The 21125-nt window shown below is 41.0% G+C and overlaps 1 protein-coding gene across 2 annotated transcripts; it reads left to right on the top strand.

Annotated features, from left to right (window-relative positions):
• Window positions 1-5665: 5665 nt before the first annotated feature.
• LOC138747369 (GTP-binding protein Rheb-like) lies at window positions 5666-20909 on the top strand. 2 transcript variants are annotated; one of them, XM_069906511.1, is made up of 9 exons: window positions 5666-5761; window positions 9680-9751; window positions 10873-10940; window positions 11927-12009; window positions 12769-12825; window positions 15114-15164; window positions 19178-19225; window positions 20032-20113; window positions 20710-20909. In XM_069906511.1, exons 1-9 carry the CDS (start codon window positions 5737-5739, stop codon window positions 20794-20796), a joined length of 573 nt encoding a protein of 190 aa, XP_069762612.1. In that variant the 5' UTR covers window positions 5666-5736; the 3' UTR covers window positions 20797-20909. The 2 variants fall into 2 exon arrangements, with proteins under 2 accessions (XP_069762612.1, XP_069762611.1); XM_069906510.1 differs by lacking the exon at window positions 5666-5761 and adding an exon at window positions 5840-6022.
• The last annotated feature ends 216 nt before the right edge of the window (window positions 20910-21125 follow it).

Genomic DNA, 21125 nt, shown 5'->3' with positions numbered 1-21125 from the left:
CTGCTCTTCTGTATTCCTCAATGCTCTCCCATTTACCACGTATGTCCTATTCTGATTCTTCTTACCAAAATGAAGCACCTCACACTTATCAGCATTAAATTCCATCTGCCATTTTTCAGCCCACTTTTCTAAGCAGCCCAAATCCCTCTGCACTCCTTGAAAACTTTCTTCATTATCCACTATTCCACCTATCTTAGTATCGTCTGCATATTTACTAATCCAATTCACCACCCCATCATCTAGATCATTAATGTATATAACGAACAACAATGGGCCCAATACAGATCCTTGAGGCACACCACTAGTCACCGGCCTCCAACCTGACAGACAATTATCCACTACCACTCTCTGGCCTCTCCCTTTCAGCCAATGTTCAATCCATTTGACTATCTTAAAATTTATACCTAAAGACTGCACCTTCCTAACTAACCTTCCATGTGGTACCTTATCGAAGGCCTTACTGAAGTCCATATAGACAACATCCACTGCGCTACCCTCATCCACATTCCTAGTCACCTCTTCAAAAAATTCAATCAGATTGGTCAAACATGACCTTCCTCCCACAAATCCATGTTGAGTGCTCCTGATCAGACCCTGTCTATCCAGATGTTTATAAGTACTATCTCTAAGAATTTTCTCCATTAATTTACCTACCACAGACGTCCAACTTACAGGCCGATAGTTGCCAGGCTTCCTCCTTGAAACCTTTTTAAATAACGGAACCACATGCGCAATGCGCCAATCCTCCGGCACTATCCCCATATCTAATGACATTTGGAAAATTACCGCCAGAGCCTCTGCTATTTCCTCCTTCACTTCTCTCAATGTCCTGGGGAAGATCCCGTCTGGTCCCGGAGACTTATCCACCTTTATATTCTTCAAAAGCCTTAAAACTACACCTTTTGTAATCTCTATATTCCCCATATTTACCCAATTTGCTTTTTTTTATCTCACATCTCCCAATATCCTTCTCCTTAGTGAATACCGAAGAAAAGAAACTGTTCAATATCTCCCCCATTTCTCTAGGCTCCACACACAGTTTTCCGCTCTGATTTTCTAAGGGACCAATTTTGTCTCTAGCTTTCCTCTTACCATTAACATATTTGTAGAACTCTTTTGGATTAGTTTTCACCCTGCTTGCCATAGTTTTCTCGTACCTTCTTTTAGCTTTCCTAATTCCTCTCTTAAGATTCCTCTTACATTCAATGTATCTTTCAAACATCTCCTTAACTCCATGCTTCTTATATCTAATGTACGCCTCCCTTTTTCTTCGAACCAAGTTTCCAATATTCCTTGAAAACCACGGCTCTCTCAAACCTTTTGCCCCTCCTTTTAACCTAACAGGAACATAAAGCTTTTGCACTCTCAAAATCTGATCTTTAAAAGACTTCCATCTCTCTACTACATCCTGCCCATAAAACAAATTGTCCCAATGCACACCCTGCAAGTCCTTTCACATCTCCTCAAATCTAGCTTTTCCCCAATCAAAAACCTCAATCCTTGGCCCTGATTTCTCTCTTTCCATAATGACATTGAAGCTGATGGCATTATGATCACTGGACCCGAAGTCCTCAGGACTTTGTGAGGTTTGGATTGACACCAGAAACTCTGGCAAATTTCTGCAGGTGTGGTGAAAAGTGTGCTGACCAGCAGTATCATGGTCTGGTATGGGAACACCAATACCACTGACCGTAAAGCCCTGTAAAAGGTAGCGGACACAGCCCGGGACATCACAAGTGAAACCCTCCCCACCATCGAGAACATCTATGGGGAACACTGCCGTCGGAGACAGCAGCAATCATCAAGGATCCACAGCACCCAGCACATGCTCCGTTCTCGCTGCTGCCATCAGGAAAGAGGTATCGGTGCCACAAGACTCGCCCCACCATGTTCAGGAACAGCTGCTCCCCCTCCACCATCAGACTCCTCAACAACAAACTCTCTGACATTTCACTTTACTGATTTTTTTTTCTCTCTGTTTTGCAGTCAGTTTGGTCACATTTCTTTATTTGTTTACATGTGTATCTTATTTTTTGCACTGCCAATAAGTGGTAATTCTGCCTGGCCCACAGGAAAAAGAATCCCAGGGTTGTATGTGATGTCATGTAAGTCCTCTGACAATAAATCTGAAATCTGAACTTGAACTGACTACCAAGATTGGGCCAACATTGACACCACTTAAATGTTCATTGCGCTTACCCTGAAACACTATAGGCACTTTCAGGTGCTCCAGGGAAGATCATGCACCGGCAGTCACGGCTGGGAGAGTGCAGCTGGCACGTTCAGGTGGCCGCAGAGAGGACGCCTTTCTGTCACTTGAACGTGCCAGCTGATGGATAGCCGTCTACCAGCGATAGCTGGCTCCTCGGGACTGTTGCCTAGTCCTGCCCACGCTGCCTTGACGTCATTTACAGTACATCAAGGCATGACTGACAAACAACTCAGGGATGACTCCCACTCACCTGACTCACGCTGCCGGTCTCTCCCCCCTCGCTCGACCGACTCACGCTGCTGGTGCCTCTGACTCGCGCTGCCGGTCTCCCGCCCACCTGACTCCCGCTGACAGTCTCCTGCCCGCCCCACTCGCGCTGCTGGTCTCTCCGCCCTCGCCCGACCGACTCGCGCTGCCAGTGCTGTGTGTAAAAAAAATCCCACTGAAACCCAGAGTCGATGGCTGACGACATCATCAGTCCACCCCCCTGGCAGCCCGGCTGCTCTCAGCTGCCACGGGGGATACTCCGAGCAGGATATTACACCTACTGGAGAATCCATTTTCAGATGGCCACCCGACATCTGCACAGGAGTACAATGTGCGGCTTTACAGTCGGTAGTGTGGCCATCTGAAAGTGCCTTATGCAACACATTTTGACCTGCCAAACTGCTTTTGGACTCCATTCACACGGTGGATGTTGTGGATGTGAATAGCAAGATTGCCAAGGCCATGTTGTGACTGTTGATGTAAAAACAAAATGCTGGCAACCCAAACGTCAATGAATTTGAAAAAAAAAACTGCAGATGGAGGTGAGCAAATCCAGGATCCAATTACACAAGTTTATACAAGTTTATTTGTCATCTGATTGTACAAGTACAACCCGACGAAATAGTGTTCTCTGGTCCAGACAAACCTTACACATGCTGGACAAGTATTTCATCTATGCAAATAAATAAGTATTATTTCATGAATATGAGAGTCTTGAGCAGCTCCTTTGGTCATTCACATGCTCACTGCCTGTGGGAAGAAGTTGTTCCTCAGCCTGGTGGGGCTGCCTCTGACGATGAATGCTTGCTGGTGGGAACCTCGCTGATTTTACCAGCCCTCTTTGGACAACTATCCTGGTAAATCCCATCGATGGGGGTGGGGTGGGGGAAATAAGTATTGGGACTTAAATGTGATCACAACCTTAACTACCTGTTGATGGCTTAACTAATCTCGTAATACGACACAATGGTAAGGGAACTACCTGCTGAGCTGATAAATGCTGAGGTGCTCAAGGTCAATATGGAAATTGCCTGCAGCATGAGATAGCTGTGAATCACAAATCAAGGGTGTCTATGGCAAAGGTGTGTGTGTGTGCATAACAAATGGAGAAGAATTTGTTAATTCTTGAGAATTGAGTAGAATTTGTTAAAAAGCAAGAAGCAGCCTTGGACCTTGTTCAGGACTCAGTTGGTATAGATATCTAAAGCTTCATGAGACTCCATACATCAACTGAGCGACGCAACCTTGCAAATAAATGTGGTAGAGTTTCAGGTAAATTGGCTCCGAAATAATTCCCTAGGTATGAACGGCAGTTCCGCAGGGACACTCTAATGATCCTCTCTCCCCCTCTGCAATACAGCTCAGGGATGTTTTCATGAGGAATGGGTAGAAACCAAGACAAGTTTATTGTCATCTGATTTTACATGTACAACCTGACAAAATAGTGTTTTCCAGTCCTTGGGGCAAAACACGCAGACATGACACACATACAGAAAAACAATACATATGCAGAACAAGTATTTAATCAATATAAATAAATAGTTTTGTACATATGAGAGCCTTGGATGGTTAGTGTGAGCAGTTCCTTTGCTTGTTCAGCATTCTCACTTCCTGTTTAAAGAAACTGTTCCTCAGCCTGCTGACGTTGGCTCTGATACTCCTGTATCTCATCCCCTGACGAGAGCAGCTAAAAGATGCTGTGTGTGGGGTGGAAGGGGTCCTCAATGATTTTGTGTGCCCTCTTTAGAAAATTATCCTGGCAGATCACATTGATTGGGGGGGGGGGGGGGGGGGAGGGGCAGAGGAAGACCAGTGATACTCTCTGCTATGCTTATGGTCTTGTGGATTGACCTCTGATTCATTTCTCTGCAGCAACCGTACCACACTGTGATGCAGCTGCAGAGAAATGGGGAGGGGGGTGGCGCCGTGATCACATTGCCCCCTCATTGCGCTGTGCCAGTCAGAACTTCGTGCACTGCCGTCACACTTGCCCCTCACCACGTGTGCATGTGAGAAGAAACAAAGCCATGCAATGCTGCATTTAATGAATAAGTGCCTTTTCTGCCACTTAGTTTGTCCTCCATTTGGAGGAGGGGCATATAAGGCCTACATCTCCAAATGGAGGACAAATTAACATCCGGCTCGAGGTGTCACCAGATGGAGGACAGAGGGCCCAAAAGCCAGTGTTCAGCCTAAGACCACCTGAGGTTGTAGGTCAATTACAGGTCCTATTACCATCCTGTATGTCTAAATTTATTTTTTTTAAACTTAAGTGTTCGAGAAACTCAGCAGGTCACACAGAATCTGTCAGAAGCAAATGGTAACCAACAAAGGCTTTGGGCCCGAACCTTTCTTCAGGGTATATGGTCAATACTTTAACCAAAGGCTAATACTTTATTGGCAGCCTTGAACTCACTTATTTCTGAGTAACTGCCTTGATCTCAGGCACAGACACTAAGTGCTTTTAAGCTGCAGAACCCGGGGAGCTCTCCAGCACCTTTTAAGCTGAGGGGGGGTTAGCCCCCGTAAAACGCCAACCCGGCGATTTAAGGGGAATTCTGCCCCCGTGATGATGTGTTAAGTGACACATCACGCAAACTATTTTTCCCCACCAGCTGTCAGTCTCCCTCCCACCGGCAATTGTGCTTTCCAACCCACGGGAGCCAACCCCTCTCCTCTTCCCCCAGCAGCAGCCAACCCCTCTCCTCTCTTTCTCCCTCGCAGTAGTGACCTCTCACCACCACCCACCCCCCATCCTAGCAGTGACCCCTTCCTCTCCCTGATCACTGCAGACACTTCACGGGGGGGGGGGGGGGATTCTCTGTGACATCAGCCCTGACGTCACAGGAGTAACCGGGTTGGTCATTGGGCTGTTCAAACTGCCCTGGGTAAGTTTAACTGGGTTCCCTGACAACCTCCGAGGTAGGGCAGGGACCTGGTTGACTTTGGATGACGCTGACCCGGTCGGACCCGTTCAAGCTGCCCGGCTAACCCCATTTTATATGGCAGTTTGAAAGCACCTAGCAAAACAACCTCCAGGCCAGTTCGGCCATCTTGCAGAGTAAGGCGGGAACTTGGAGAGGGGGAGGCCGCCTGCCGACGTCACACCTGCCGCATCACCCGGCAAAGGTGCGCCACGCCCGAGGCAGCCAACGTGGCCTGGAGAGGCAGGCGGAGCAGGTAATGGCTGACGTCACGCTCCGTAACTTGCGGTGAAGAGTCTGTTGCGTGTGTGGAGAGAGGAAAAAAAAACATGAATGAATAGAAAAATAAGATGTCCTGGTGAGCAAATAGGGGAATGAGGAGGGTGGTTCTATGACTGCACGGGGTAAATAAGGAAGGGGGGGGGGGCGCACAGTGAGGTGCTGTCAGTCAGTCGCTGTTCTCCGCCGTAACAACACGTGTGTGCAGCCGCCCGGTCACGTGGTCGCTGCAGCCCGGGTGGTTTAAATTGAATTGAGCCGACCTCCTCGGGGTGAACGTTCGCATCAATGGCTCCGTTAAAGTTTCGGAAGATTGCAGTGCTGGGGTACAGGTCAGTGGGTGAGTGGCTTAACTTTTTGCATTTCCTCTCTCTTCTTTCCCTTCCCCACTTCCAATGGCTGGGAGTCACGTTGTTTCTATTAAAACTGCACAAGGCTGGAGGAACTTGGTTGGTCCGATAGTACTTTATAGAGCAAAGGTAAAGATACAGAACCAATATTTCAGGCTTGAGCCCCTTCAAGGTAACTGCAGACACTGTGGTTGAACAACGCTGGAGAAACTCAGCTGGTCAAACAGTGCAGTTTATACAACAAAGATAAAGGGCTTGATATCGCACTCCAGCCCGAAACCTTCCCTCTGTTACTTTATCTTTGCTACATAACGGACACTGTTTGAGCTGCCGATTTTCACCAGCATTTTACTACTAAAAGTTATCCTCCGTGTCAGTGTAACTGGGAAACGAATAAAGGTCACGGTTTGGGGCAACTCCATCTCTCACCCAAAAAAAAAGTAGATGGAAAATTTTAGTTGGGGGGGGGGGGGGAATAGATAACGCGGGGCAGAGAAGAAAGGAGTCATTTCTAACTTTGTTGTACATTCCATGCCTTGCCTTTTATACCTTGATGAAGGACTCTACCCGAAGGAACACTTTTACTTCGACCACGATGTCTGCAGACTTGAGTTTTACTCCTCACATCAATTAGATTTACAAACAGAATATAAATAAGGTGTTGTCACCTCTCACGTGGGGGATTTACAAACAGAATATAAATAAGTGGGGATGATTCTCCGCTTTAATAAACTTTCCATGTGTTCACGGGTGCGCTCTAATCTCTATAAAAAGGGAGAGAAGTGAGGCATTTGGTTTTATGTTCCTTTATTCTTCTTCACGTTTGTGGGAGCTTGCAATGAGCAAGCTTGGTTGCTCGGATTTCCTACGGTGCAGAGAGTAACCACGCTTCAAAATGGGCAGTTGAGAGAAACGTTTCGGTGTGGCATGAACGCTGGGGAAACTCAGCAGGTACCTTGTGCCGCAAAAAAATGCATAACAAACGTTTCGGGCTTGAGCCCTTCGGGGTTTGAAAGGCATAGCATGTAAACACAAGTTGAAATTATTCCTTTCTTCGTCGCTCCCCGCTGTTTATGCGACCCATCTATCTTTTTAGGGGTTGGAGATTCCCATCTCGCTGTGTGAGTTCTCCCAAGCCAGTCTTGAACTGAGGCTAGCTTTTTAGCAAAATGTTGGAGAAACTCGGCAGGTCAAACAGTGTACAGCATCGCAAAGATGCATAACCCAATGATTTGGGCTTGAGCCCCTTCTTCAAAGTAGCATTTTGTTTTGAAAGTGATGGCTGCCATTGCTCATGCCAAAGTAATTTTAAAGGGACTCTATTTGAACTAGAAGTTGATATTCGGCTAAAGAAAGCTAAAATTTATTTGATTTGAATGTAAAAGTATTCTTGGTTTTTAAGGGTTTGGGTGAAGTAGTACTGGTTTCAAAGATTATAGATCTTTTGGCATTTTTTAATTTCTTTAAAATACAAGAACCCTATTTGGTTCACATTTTGGAAATCTATTTGTCGTTTCTTGGATTACATTTGGCCAGGATGGTTGAGTTCATCCATTCTAAATGGGTGCCATGGGGCGGGGGGGGGGGGGGGGGGGGTGGTGGAGAGAAGTGTTATAGACTTAAATCAGAAATTTTGTTTTATGCTATTGGTAGAAGTAGGAAAGAACACAACTAAACTCTTTCTTCACAGGAAAGAGAGCCCATAAACTTTGAGTCGAGTCCTAAGGGGCCATAGCCAAAAAAAGTTGAGAATGACTGGTTTACTGCACAGGCAGCTCCTGCCATCCTTTCTGTGAAGAGCAAAAGTCCATGGCAATGATTAGTTTATATTCATCTGAAAGCTGGGAGATCTCTGCTCCTCCTTCCTAGAAACAATCTCAAACCCTTGTGTGAGTTGATGATACAGGCAGGTTTAACATTTGCAGGTTTACCTTGATTTTAATATTGCTTCCTCAATACTACTGGAGTGTTGGTGTAAATGATGTATGCCTGCATTCTGGAAATGGCTATAAATCTGCAACCTTCTTGGCTAAAGGTGAGAATTCTACCAACTTGGTGATAGCTTTTACTACCAGTATTCCATAAGGAAAAAAAAACTGGTTTAGTTTAATGTGAGAATTACTTCAAGTGTAAATAATTGTTTAAAATGAGAGAAGAAACGTCAAGCCATTATTTTGTTTAGTTAGTGGTTTTCAATCTTTACATTTGCGAGTGCTTTTTGCGAATAGTGACGTCCTCCTGATGGTCTGTCTTAATAAGTTAACAAATGGGTTATTTTTTTTCCGTCCGTATTGATTGCAAGCATTCTCGGCGTAAGAGCCTGTTGGGTAATACAGTAGCTAATGTGGTTGTACATTTGTTGAAAAAGATTGTGATGACTGAGTAGAATCTGAATTTGTTTATTGAATGCTGCACCACTGATGGTTTGGGTGACTCTGAAAAGCAATCCTTTTGTGCAATGGTTCTGGATATTTATGTGTATTTAGATTGATATTTTTGTGGTATTTACTGCCCTTCAATTGTCAGATTCTTCACATTATCCTCTCAATTCTGAGAGGTCGCCAGCATTCTGACTGTAAGAGGCACTTCAGGCAATTTCTGCTGATAGCAAATCTGGGTGCCTTAAGGCAAACAAATTCACTGTAATATTGCATTGTCTTTATTACATGACAATAAATTGAATCTTGAAATGTTTGACCAATTTGGATTGGTCAATGTGGGAATTATTTTGTAAACTATTTTATTTAAGGCAAGAATTGCATTTGAAACAATTGTATTAAAGGGAGGAGGTTTTGGACAGATGTGGAACTGCTCTTCCAAATCTGTGGAATGCTCTCCCCAAGCAAGCAATAAGTGGCTGCCTCATTGGAAGTCTTTTTTAATAGTAGGGGAATTAAAGGTGCTAGGTAAGGTAGGTGGAGCTGAGTCCACGGCAGACCAGCCATGATCTTGTTAACTAATGATGCAGGCTTTGCAAGCCAGATGGCTGACTCCTCCTCCTCCTATTTCTTGTGTTCCAAGAGGAGAGCAGAAGTAGAGTCTTTGTTTTATTTGTGGCTTTGTTTGGGGACCAGGATTTGCTCTTGAACACGCGTAGAGTTGCTAGCCTTGCTTTCTGCTGACTTGCAAATCACTAAAATTTATAAAGTAAATATTTTATGCAATTTTGTCTGTATTGTCTGAAACTAGGTTGCAAATTTTTGAAATTTGTCCTCTAATTTGGGTGGAGCCCAAAACAATATTGTTAATCTACAGGTCAGGTCATATCTGGTAAAGAGAAACCAAGTTAATAACTTATTTGTTATTAAAATGGGAAAGTCAGACAGCAGGAATGTTTCAGTTTGTAAGAGGGGTAGAGACGTTCTGGTGGAGTTGGAAACAAAGGGAGACTGGTGCAAGTAGTAGTGATGGAGGGCGGTGAAGGCTTATTCATTGACGAGATGAATGGCTGGGAGGGAGAAGGTAAAGTGCTGGGACTCTGATACAGAACAGGGCAGTTGGAAAAATTAAAGTTTTTAAAAAAAGCTGAAAAGTGTCAATATTTCAACAAAAATAACCTTTCAAGATGAGTGTTCCAAGTGCAAATTGAGCTCTAATGTTGCCTCTAATTTATTTTTGCTTGGCAAATTTTTTTTTTGTTGTTACAGGAAAGTCTTCACTGGCTGTCCAATTTGTGGATGGACAATTTTTGGATTGCTATGACCCTACAATAGAGAATAGTGAGTATGGCCTTCAATATGAGTATCCTTTGTGGTGCTATAAATGACTGAGCAAATATAAAGTCAACACTGGCTGGAGTGTAGCAATAAGCATTTCTTTCTTTAACTATTCTATGCTCCTTCAGATCCTGAAATGCTGGACACTGATTTCAATTGGTCATAACTGATCCTGTTATCTTTCACTGTTGCTATATTTATGGCATTGAATGACATGTGATTTTTTGAAGTATATTTTGCATTTAAAAACCAACTGGAGCAAGAGGATGCAGAATTGTATTGTTTGACCATATTTGTACTCTTGTGTGTGAGATTTGAAATCGACTTTAGTGTCCATCATAACTGAGGGATGGCCAAAAGGTGTGGAAAGCAACAAAGTCCTATTGAAATTGAATGATGTTATTGGACTTCTGACATTCATTTTGAGCATAGCAAAACCAGATGATTGGTTTTGCTTGTTTACTGAGGAATAGACATTAGCAGCCGCAAAATTGATTGGCCTTTTTAATTGGGAAGCAGATTAGCCATGGCACCTTTGGGGAAAATCGAGCAATGGATACTTGTCCTAGTTTATGCTTGATTCTTGGAGTAAGACTGCCTTTGAGTTTGGTGAGAGATTACCCATTAAAAGATGGCTGATATCTTCTGGCTAATAGTTACAAGTTAACAATTGACTTTCATAAACATGGCTGTGTCAAGGGATGAAATGTTCTAGAAGACTGAAATCCTAATGTCGTTGTCCTTGCAGTTTTGAAATTAATCAGATAAATGTGCTCTTTTCTAAGCTGGTTTTGGTGCAGGTTTGCTGGTTTCCCTAGAAACAGAATTGTTTCTGTCTTTGCATTTGACTGAAATATTAAATGTGGGATTAGTGAGATTTTGAGTTGGTTACTTTGTTCCATCTATAGCACGATGAGCAATATGTAACTTAAATAATGTACTTTGTTCATGGGATTGAGTTGGAAGAATATGCAGTTGAAGTACAGTATTTTGTAGGATTGGGATGGACCTGGCAGAGCTGAATTACTGCACCTTGTTGGATTATTGATTGGATAGTGCCACTATTGCCTGCAACCTCTTGGCAGGTATTCTGTTTGTGTGACATTTTGAATTTTTTTTCCTAGCATTTAATAAAACCATGAACTTCGATGGACAAGATTTCTATCTGCAGCTGGTGGACACTGCTGGGCAGGTGAGGTCTTTGGGTGTTTAATCTTGAGGCAGGGAGGCTTGCAGTCTGGGTGACAAAGTTTCAAAAATGCCATTTCTCTTGCGCAGCAAAAACGGCTTTTTAGTTTCTGATTTGTGATGTTGAGTATGATGGTAACCATACTTGGCTATTTTTGGTAATTTGTACTTCAACTTTTTTAAAAATGTTAAATCAATAACAGCAGATAAAAAGATTTTTATACAATATAATAAACCCCCCCCCCTCAAGGGGAGCCAAAAAAACATATACAGTATTTTAAGATATTTCCAAACCCACATCTTCTAAATAAGATGACCACATTTTAACCAAAAGTAATTGTGTAAATTATTTTCTCTCTCTCATTTTTATATATAAAATCAAGATCTCAATTCATTATGCCAATGTACTATATTAATCTCTATATTGTCTTTCCAAGTAATTGCTACACATTTTCGTGCCACAGATAACACCAGACAAACAAATGCAATTTGAAACTTATCCAACCCCAAGCCAGTCAATAAAACCCAACAAAAAAAATCTCCAGATCTAATGGTAATTTAATTTTAAATAATTTCTCCAAAACCAACCTGACTTTTTCCCCAAAATGGTTTTTATTTTATCACAAGACCAAACTGCATGCAAAAAAAGTTCCAGTACTTAACTCGCATCTAAAACAAGAATCCGAATTACTAAATCTATTTTTTTTTCAATTTCTCAGGAGTCAAATATAACTGAAGCAAAAAATTATAATTAACCAAACCATTTCTTACATTAGTCAATTTAGTTACCCCTTCATGACACATAACCTCCTAATCCTCTTGAGGTCTAACGTAAGTTAAATCACTTACCCATTTATTTCTAGATTTCTCCAAATTCAGTTTTTCCATAGTTTCCTGTAACAATTGATACATATCTGAAATAAAACCTCTTTCAAATTTCATTAATGTACTTCAGCTTCTGAAGCATTTCTTTTTCTGTTCAATTTTTAGGATGAGTATTCTATTTTCAGCTTTTCCCACACGGTGAACATTCATGGGTATGTTTTGGTTTACTCTGTGACCTCCATGAAGAGGTGAGTAATCGACATAAAATGATTTGCTGCTAGGTTTAAGAAATTTTAATATCTAATGTAATTTGAAGAGACAGAAAACTTGTTTTAATCTTTGTATGGCCAAGTGCAGTGAAAATTGGATGAAGACTAGGCTTTTCTACTGTTGAGATTTAGCTAGGTTACTCTGAAGCAGTGGCTTTCAAATGTTTTCTTTCCTCACATGCCCCTTAAAGTAATCCTTTACTAGTCAGAGCACCTATGCCATAGGGATTAATTTAGGTGGTATGTAAGTGGAAAGAAAGTTTGAAAACCACTGTTTTAATCGTCCCTCATTGACTCATTATTTGCACGGATTCATAACTCCAAAGGAAATGGGCCAATGACCATTTTTCTCAAGCATAATATTTCAGTAACAATGGCATCTAGAGCAGTGGTTCTTGACTTTTTACCCCACCCACATGCCACCTTGTGTAATCCCTATGGCACTCGAGGTGATGTGAGTGGGAAAAGATTTGAAAACCACTAGAAGAACATGATCATCAAATTTGCAGGGTTTGAATCACTGAGAATAGGATTCTTTCCCTCTGTGGTTGTTCTGCCATTGATGAATTAACCATACGTTAACTTGCAATGGAGGGAACAAGAATTTTTTTTTTAATTGAGGGTTCCTTGTCTTGACATCTGAGGAGAGAAAGGACAGGTTTTTAGTGCACTGTCTAGTAGATGAGAGTAACATAATCCTTTAACTACATAACTTTTTTGTCTTTTTGGTGTTTCTAGTTTTGAAATGATTAAGACCATTCGTAGTAAACTGCTGGATATGATGGGAAAAATCCAGTAAGTATCTGCTACTTTATTGGGGGGGGGGGGGGAGGAGAAGGGAGATAGTAAAGAGGTGTTCTTGTGATTTGTTGTAACTGTTTTGAGCTGTTCTACCACAAAGGGATACTTGATCCATTAGTGCTGTGGTGACTGAAGCAGCAGAAAGTGAGTGGAATTGGCAATGGATGTGGTTGCAAATTTTGATTTTTTTTAAAAAAAAAAAAAAAAAAATTTTTTTAAATTTTCCTCTCCTTGCAAATGTCTTGGGCTATAGGAACTTGCTCTCCCCTGAATAAACGTAACATTTGATATGTCCTTCACTGGAATGCTGGAGGAGATTTGGGGAGAAGAAGCTAGGTTGTAGCTATGATTCACTAAAAATAGTACCAACTTTGAGCCAAATTGATATTTAATTGTAATGAAAACAATGCTGGACACAGTGGGTCACACAGAACTAGAAAGGGAAACAAATGTTTTGGGTTGAAGATTTTATCAGAATTGGGCAAGTTGCAGAGGTGGGGAAGAATGGATAGGATAAAAGAAATGCCCCTGATCGGTGATGTACAGTTGCTGAGGTCATCCCATTGTTTCTGGAACCCTTTGACTAACGAGTTGTTGAACAAAAGTGACATTAATTCTGAAATACAGGTCTGAGCTTTTGCTGAGATCTTTTCTTCACCAACCTCTCCTTCACATGCACTCCGTACCTCTGACTTCATTTACTGCATTAGGTGCTCTTTGTGATCTTTACTTCGGAGAGATCAAGCACAGACATGAGGATTATTTCTGAGCATCTGCTCTTGCTCCACATTTGCTTGCCATTTCATCTTCCCCCTTCCCATTCCTAGACTGGCCAAGCCATCTTTGCCCACTGTCAACTAAAACTACTGTGTTCTGCCTGGCCAATCTGTAGCTCAGTGGTATGAATTGAATTTTCTAATTCCTGGTCATTGATCTCCTTGCTCTAATCTTCCTTGCCTTCTGTTCTCTACCTCTTCTCTGCTTCCACCCACATTTCCCTTGATTCTTTTCCCTTGCTCTGGGTTCATTTGGTCCCATCTGTCCATGTAGCTCGTGCCAACAGTGCTCATTATTGCCCTCTTATTGGATTCCAGCACTGGCAGCCTTTCTCTCTGCATCACCCTACTCTGTATGGCTCCATGTCACTGTATTGGTGTCCTATTATCCTTCATTCTTTGGTTCACCAATTTCCCTGTCCAATACTTGCCCTAACCACATTATGCCAGCTATCTCTTGTCCACACTTGGTCTTGATGAAAGGTTTCAGCACAAAATGTAGACTTTTTCTCCCACTTGATCTGCTGAATTCCTCTGGCAGTTTGTTTGCTGTTCCATAATTTTGTATACTGTACATCTATCAGGTGGCCTCAGCCCTTGATGCCCTGGAGAAACAAAGTTTGCTTCATTGTAGTAAATGGGCAACATTCTCTGCATGTTCTCTGACAAGTGTGGCCCAGTCAAAGTTTTACACAGCTACAGCATGACTTCCCAACTGATGAAAGAAAGCATGTCATGTGCTACCTTTATCAGCCTTTCTGCTCTCAGGGAGCTATAAACTGCAATCCTGAATGACTCTGCATCATTCCTACTAAAGGTCCTGGCATTTAATTACACTTTCTATTGCATTTGACCTCCCAAAGTGCAACACCTTGTAATTATCTGGATTAAACGTCATCTACTATTTTTCTGCCCAAATTTCCTACTGATCGATAATCATGGTCCTTTGACAATTTGTCATTTATGAACTTGCAAACCAGACCTCCTACATTTCACCCAAATCCAAAATGTATGTTACAAATGGATCCTAGCACTAATTCTTGTAGAATACCTACCACTGGTCACAGACCTCCAGTCAGGAATGTGGCATAGTTGGCGTAGTGGTTAGCGCCACTGTTACAGCACCACGCTGTTACAGTGCCAGCGATCAGGACCAGGTTTTGAATCCTGCGCTGTCTGTAAGGAGCTTGTACTGTACGTTCTCCGTGTCTGCGTGGGTTTCCCCAGGGCCTGGGTTTCTGTCCATCGTTCAAAATATTACTGGGGATGTAGGTCAATTGGGTGGAAAAGACTTGTGAAATGGAAGGGCCTATTACCATGCTGTATGTCTACATTTAAAATTTCCCTCTACTTCAACTTTTCTGATCAAGCCAATTTTGGATACAATTTACCAAATCAACGTGGATTATAGTTTCTAATTGGCATGGACCGTTGGCATGTTTAGTGGAAAGAGCCAGTGTAGGACCTTTCTGAGTAATAACTCTCAATTTGTTATTTAACCCTCAGCCGGCCATCGTCTCCACATTATGAATCTCCATGCTTTTGCCAAATGTGCCGGTGAGTGAATGTGTGCATGTGCTCGTGTTCATTGACCTGTGCCTTTTGTACATGGAAGTACTTGGGAAAACCTGATTTTAAAAGCACTAAAGATTTCAGTTATCACTCCAATGCAAGGTTTAGTCTTTACTCCCATGGGATGATTTTGGGATAGGAAAGTCTAACTTTTATCAGCATAGTTAATTTCTCTTGAGGTATGTTGGATAAGCTATTTGCCCACTAAGCAAAGTTAAAAGCTAACACGTAGGAATCAAGTGACAACAACCTGGAGCTGGACTGCACTAAAGCTTCAGAACAAACCAAATTCTTTAGGTTATGATAATACTCCATAAATAGCCCCATGTCTTTTGGAAGTAAATATTTGACTCTTTAATGGCATATCTAATTTTTTTCTAAACTTACAAACAAGACATAATATCATTTAACCATTGTGTAGGTGAAGTCTTTTCATTTAATCAAAATTGCACGTCTGGCCATCAACGAAGTAAAAGATAAAATTCGGTTTTGAGTTGGAGTCGGTCAAACATCTTGAAATGATCTGAATAGAGCAATTAAAGGGCAAGGTTCTAATTTGAAGTTGAGAATCACCAATAATGTTTGAAAGATCTTTCCAAATTTTTTTAAACTAAGGCAAGTCCAGAACATGTGAACCAAAGAGGCATCAACAATTTTACATTTGTCAGGATTTTTATCTGAATTAAAAACAAGACAATTTAACTTTGGACATATTTACTCTATGGACCACTTTAAATTGCAACAAACTGTTGTGCACAAAAGGAGGTACAGTACATCTCCCGATTATCCAAAATGGTTGGGACCGGGCCTATGTCGGACAACTGGCCTTTTTTTTAAAAAAAAACCAGCCCAGTAACAACACCAAATCACTTATAGTATTTAAACAACAAACAAGGGAAGGGCTTTAAGCATTAAAATGTTTAATGCTTAAAACGCTGCCGATCATCGACGCTTCCCCACCAGGGCCCCCGCTGGGACCTTGTGGTCCCTCGTCAATTCAGCTCCAAAAAAAATTGGGATAAATGAGGATTTATGATTTGTTTGATTTCCTCACTTATCTGAATTTAAAAAAAAAATTCAGATAAAAGGATTTTGGAGAATCTGATTTTTGGGTAATCAAGTTGTATTGTAGTATTAATCAGATTACAAATAGTCTCTTGCCTCATCTGAGAATGAAAAATTCAAATATGTTCCCAATTGTTTGAGTTTTAACAAATGAGGATATCCTTTAGTTAATAAAATTATTATAAATATGAAATATTAAACCTTTGAGAAAGTTGTAAATCAAAGTATCAAGGATGTTTGCCTTGGGGATTTGCAGAAAGTCAGATCTGAGATTTGAATAAAATGTCTAACTTGTAAATATCTTTTTTAAAAAGAGCAAGTTGAATTTTTACCACCAATTGTTCAAAGGAAGTAATTTTTTTTGAATAAAAAGGTCTTTAAAACGTTTAATAACTGGAACAAATTGGGTATTAAAGAAAGTATCTTGCAAGGAGGGTTGAAAAAGATGATTAGATATACAGTATGACTGATTATCCAAAATCTCAGATAAGTGAGGATATCTGAAACAAATCGGAAATCTTCATTTATCAAAAAATTTTTCGGAGCCAAACTGACCTCACAGGTTGGGGGGGGGAATTTCACCTGACATAAAATTACAATGACGATTGTCCTCGTTTCAGGTAACTCCCTCCTCTTCCCATTTCTTCTTCCCCTATTGACTTTTCTCTCCAAGTCTCCCTCTCAAACTGTGTGCCGCTGTCTCCCAGCTGCTAGCAGTTGGAAGAATCTCTTGTCCTGACGTTAAGGACAGTGGCAGTGGACAGGAGCAACACCTGGCCCCTTCCTCTCTCCTCGGCACAGCAGAGCTCCCAACACTGACTCTGAACTATCCCCCTTGGCCTACTACCGCACACCGGATAGACTCCCCGTTGTGCATGTGTGCTAGACCTCGGGGAAGATTCGGAGTCAGGGTCGAAAGCTTCAGTGACTGGGGAGATGGGAGCTAGCTGACAGTGTTCCACTGGCCCAGGAAGTCTCTCCGGAGATCAGTGGCAGCAGTGGGTTTGTGTTAGTGATTGGCTGCGGCCAACTTTTTTGGTGTGAATTAAACATTTTAATGCTTAAAAGGGCTTTGTTTGTTGTGGTTTAAACATAGATACAAGTGATTTCCTGTTGATACTGGGCTGTTTTTTTAAATGACCATTTCTCTTTATATTAAAAGAAACCCGTTTAGCAGGCTCAGTCCTGACCACTTCAGATAATCGGAGTTGTACTGTAATAGGGCTGGCAAAAGAAAAACTCTGAAATCCAAAAACCTTCTAAATTGTGCCTGTATTCTTGAACTGTTTTGATTATCAGTTGATTTATATAGAGGATTGAAAAGTACCCTAAAATTGCCAACATAGAAGTACTTTTAGTAAAAATTCACTTCCATTTCTACCCATGGAGGGCAGTTAAGTAGATTATTGAAGTATAACAAAGAAGCAAATTATGGATATTGACTGCCCAGAAATAAAATCTAAATTTAGGAAATTCAAATCCACCATTCCTTTTTGAAGATGAGCTTTATTTAAGCAGGGGAATTTTTCTTTCCATATGTGGGAAGACCATTCAAATCCAATGAGTCAAAAAAATGAATAAAAATTCTAAAATTAGGTAAAATGTTCATTTTAATAGAATTAATCTGACCAATCATGGAAAGGGGTAAAGGTGACCATCTTGATAGCAATAATTAGATGATTAAATAGTGGAAAAATGTTCTTTCAAGATGTTTTATAACTCCTAGTAATTGTAATACTGATGTAGGTAAATTGATCCTTCACAATGTTAAATGGAAAATTAGAATATCTTTCTTAGAACCATTTGAAGGTCAAAGTTCACAGATTCAACTTGTACCCAGAAAACTGACTAATATGAGAAAGCAAAGCTAATAGGCCTGGTGAAGAAATGTATGCAGATGATCTTTTGCTTTTTTTGTATCTAATCCAGATAAGGAAACTTTGCTTTATTTGCAGTAACATCTCAAGGTAAACAAGACAGCAGTCCAATAACTTGGGGTGCTTTGGGCTTGCAGGCAGATGACACCATCTTTTAAGCAATTAACATGTGGCAATGATTGTAATTGTTTGTTTTATGGTGTATCTTGCAGTTTAAAAAAAAATTACAAATTCAGCTCTGATAGTTTCCATAAATTTGACACTCATGTCACTTTTGTTTTGGACTAGTTGTGTGACAGTAACAAATGCAATTCAGAACATGGAAATGTTAATGTCCTTTTGAAGATTCTGTGTTAGTACTGTGACTTCTGAAATCCAAATATGGCAGATGGGTGTAGTTACTGGTCCAGTAATCCAGAGGCTTGGCCTACTGACGTGGAGCTAAATTTAAATCCGGCCATGGCAGCTGGGAAATTAAGTTACATTTGTTGAATAAATCTGGATTAAAAGACATTCATCAGTAATTGCAATGGGGAGGGAACCTGTTAATGTTTCAGATGAAATTGAACTATAATGTTAACTCCATTACTTGAATGGATATGAATACTTGGTGAGTACTTCAGCGGGCTTTTTAATATATTAAAAAAATTGAAACATTTGTTCCAGCATCCCTGGCGTTTGATTTGGAACCCTCCGAGATTACCTTGTCTGGTTTAAATGTCTGTACACTTTCCACACTAATTGAATGTCCACATTCTAACTGTAAAATGAATATGCATTAAAAACTACTGTACCAGCCAAGTACTTGGCCCACAATATGCTAAGTTCTGTCCCTTCAATCATCACAGAAGAAGAGGTTGTTGACAGTGTGACCATGCTACGAACTTTTTCAGAAATCTGCTCACTCTTGGTGCTTGAGTTCAAGGCTAATTGACTCCAATCCCAAATTTAAGACCGTTTAAATGTGAATAAAAGCCAAAATACCAGAAATGACATGACAGTTTCTGGCCTTAATAGTTGAATCTGATGTGACTTGTCTTTCCCTCAATCCCTTAGAATACCAACAGTGCTGGTTGCAAATAAGAGAGATCTTTCTAAACAAAGGTATGTATGTATTCCTTTAATAGCAAGAATTAATGTATAAAGTAGGGCTATTTATTTTAAAAAAAAAAAAAAAAAAATTTTTTTTAATTTATTGGTGGAAGCAAAGAAATAAGTGGCAAGGAAAGGATCGCTTCTTGTTCTGTCCAGGAGTGATCTCTATTTTGGGATTGTTTTTTAGTTCAACAAAAGCTCTTTTCTAGATGTAGTTTAATAACTTTAGAGTCATACAGCATAGAAACTGGCCTTTGCCCTTGCCGACCAAAATGTCTGTTCCCATTTCCCTATCCCTCTAAACTTGTCCTATCCATGTATCTATCCCACTTTTAAACATTGCAATAGTGCCTGCTTCAACTACCACCTATGGCAGCTTGTTTCGTGTATATACACACACACAGCAGTGAATGTATTTAAAAGTTGTCCCATGGATTCCTGTTAAACTTTTCCCTCCCCCTCACCTGAAACCCATGACCTCCAGTTGCTGTTGTTTTACCCCTCCTACTGTGGGCAAAAGACCATTCACCCAATCTATTCCTTGTGACTTTGTGTTCCTCTGAATTTTCCCCTCATCTTTCTGTGCTCCAAGGAATGCAGCCCTAGCTTCTTCACCTCCTAATAGCTTGGGCATCCTTGTTGCCCAATGGTTGCGTTTTGGGTGCCTTTTAGAAAAAACCTGGAGAGCTATGTTTGAGAACATGGGAGGTGTTGCTTCAATCTTGCTCTATAACTTGTTGGTTGAAATTGCTTTTGCAAATGTGATTTATTAACAAAAAAAAATCCTTTCATTTTGTGTTTTGCTGTTTCTGTAGAATGGTGCAAACTGAAGAAGGGAAGAAACTTGCAGATTCTTGGGGGGCTGCATTTTTGGAATCCTCTGCAAAACAGAATGAAGTAAGTGGTCGGGAAAGTTAATGGTCTAAACATTTCTATCACATTAGGGACTCTATATTGCTGAATTAATGTGTTTAAACCAAGTGACGGTATGGGAGAATTTTTAAAAATCATTCAAGGGGTATGGAGTTTGTAAGCTATACCAGCATTCAATTTCCCATTGCTAATTGACTGCGAAGGGTGTGGTGAGATGTCTTTTTGAACTGCTATAACTGGAGTGGGCACACTACAATACTGTTGGGAGTGTCAGGGTTTTGATCCAGTGATGTTGAAAGAATGGCTTGGAAATGAGTCTGGATGGTGAGTGGCTTAGATAGCAACTTCCATCTGCTGGGGGTCCCATTTTTAACTGCCCTTTGCCTTCCAGCTGTTTGAGGTCATGGGGTTGGATGTGGGGGTGGGGAGATGGAGCAAAATCATAAAATCCAAGAATCAATGCCAGTTGTGGGTACAGTTTGCTGTCTAAACATATTGCACTAAATGCTGCTTGAGTATGTTTGAGGAGAGGGTAATTGTTGCTGTTCCATGTTTAACACAGTATTTGTAAGTAAACATTGAACATGAAATATTAAAATTACTGAATTGTTCTTTTTCAGACAGTAGTGCAGGTGTTCAAAATGATGATCCAAGAAATTGAAAAACCAACTGGGTTCATACAAGAGAGGAAATGTAACATGATGTAGTGTGCTTTGAGGCTATAGCATGTCTTCTGATTTGCTGAAGAATGAAGGCAGTGCCAGATCTAACCATTTGGTGATGTGATTACCTGTAGCTAAAATAACAGCCTAGAAACTGCTGCACTAGTTGGCTTGATTTACTAGATTCTGCAGTTGTTACATAACATTTGTGTTTGTGATGTGCAAGTCCTTGCTTTGACATGTATAGCTTGCAAAATAAGATTCACTCTTATATTTGGTATAAACTGGTCTATTTTGCACTACCCCTTCAAATCAGTTGGAGGTTCACTTTACATTAATGAACTACCTACCAAAGTACATTTGGTGCTCAAAGG

The sequence above is a fragment of the Narcine bancroftii genome, chromosome 12 (assembly GCF_036971445.1).
Source record: "Narcine bancroftii isolate sNarBan1 chromosome 12, sNarBan1.hap1, whole genome shotgun sequence".
Taxonomy (NCBI): Eukaryota; Metazoa; Chordata; class Chondrichthyes; order Torpediniformes; family Narcinidae; genus Narcine; species Narcine bancroftii.
The sequence above is the reverse complement of the archived record's forward strand: the minus strand, read 5'-3'. Positions and strand labels throughout refer to the sequence as shown.

What these genes read in the sequence shown, in the direction of transcription:
- LOC138747369 (XM_069906510.1), top strand. Translation starts at nt 5,971, where the DNA reads ATGGCTCCGTTAAAGTTTCGGAAGATTGCAGTGCTGGGGTACAGGTCA. An exon ending in TCTGTGACCTCCATGAAGAG is followed by an intron (nt 12,010 to 12,768) that starts GTGAGTAATCGA and finishes TGGTGTTTCTAG; the next exon opens with TTTTGAAATGATTAAGACCA. An exon ending in AGAGATCTTTCTAAACAAAG is followed by an intron (nt 19,226 to 20,031) that starts GTATGTATGTAT and finishes CTGTTTCTGTAG; the next exon opens with AATGGTGCAAACTGAAGAAG.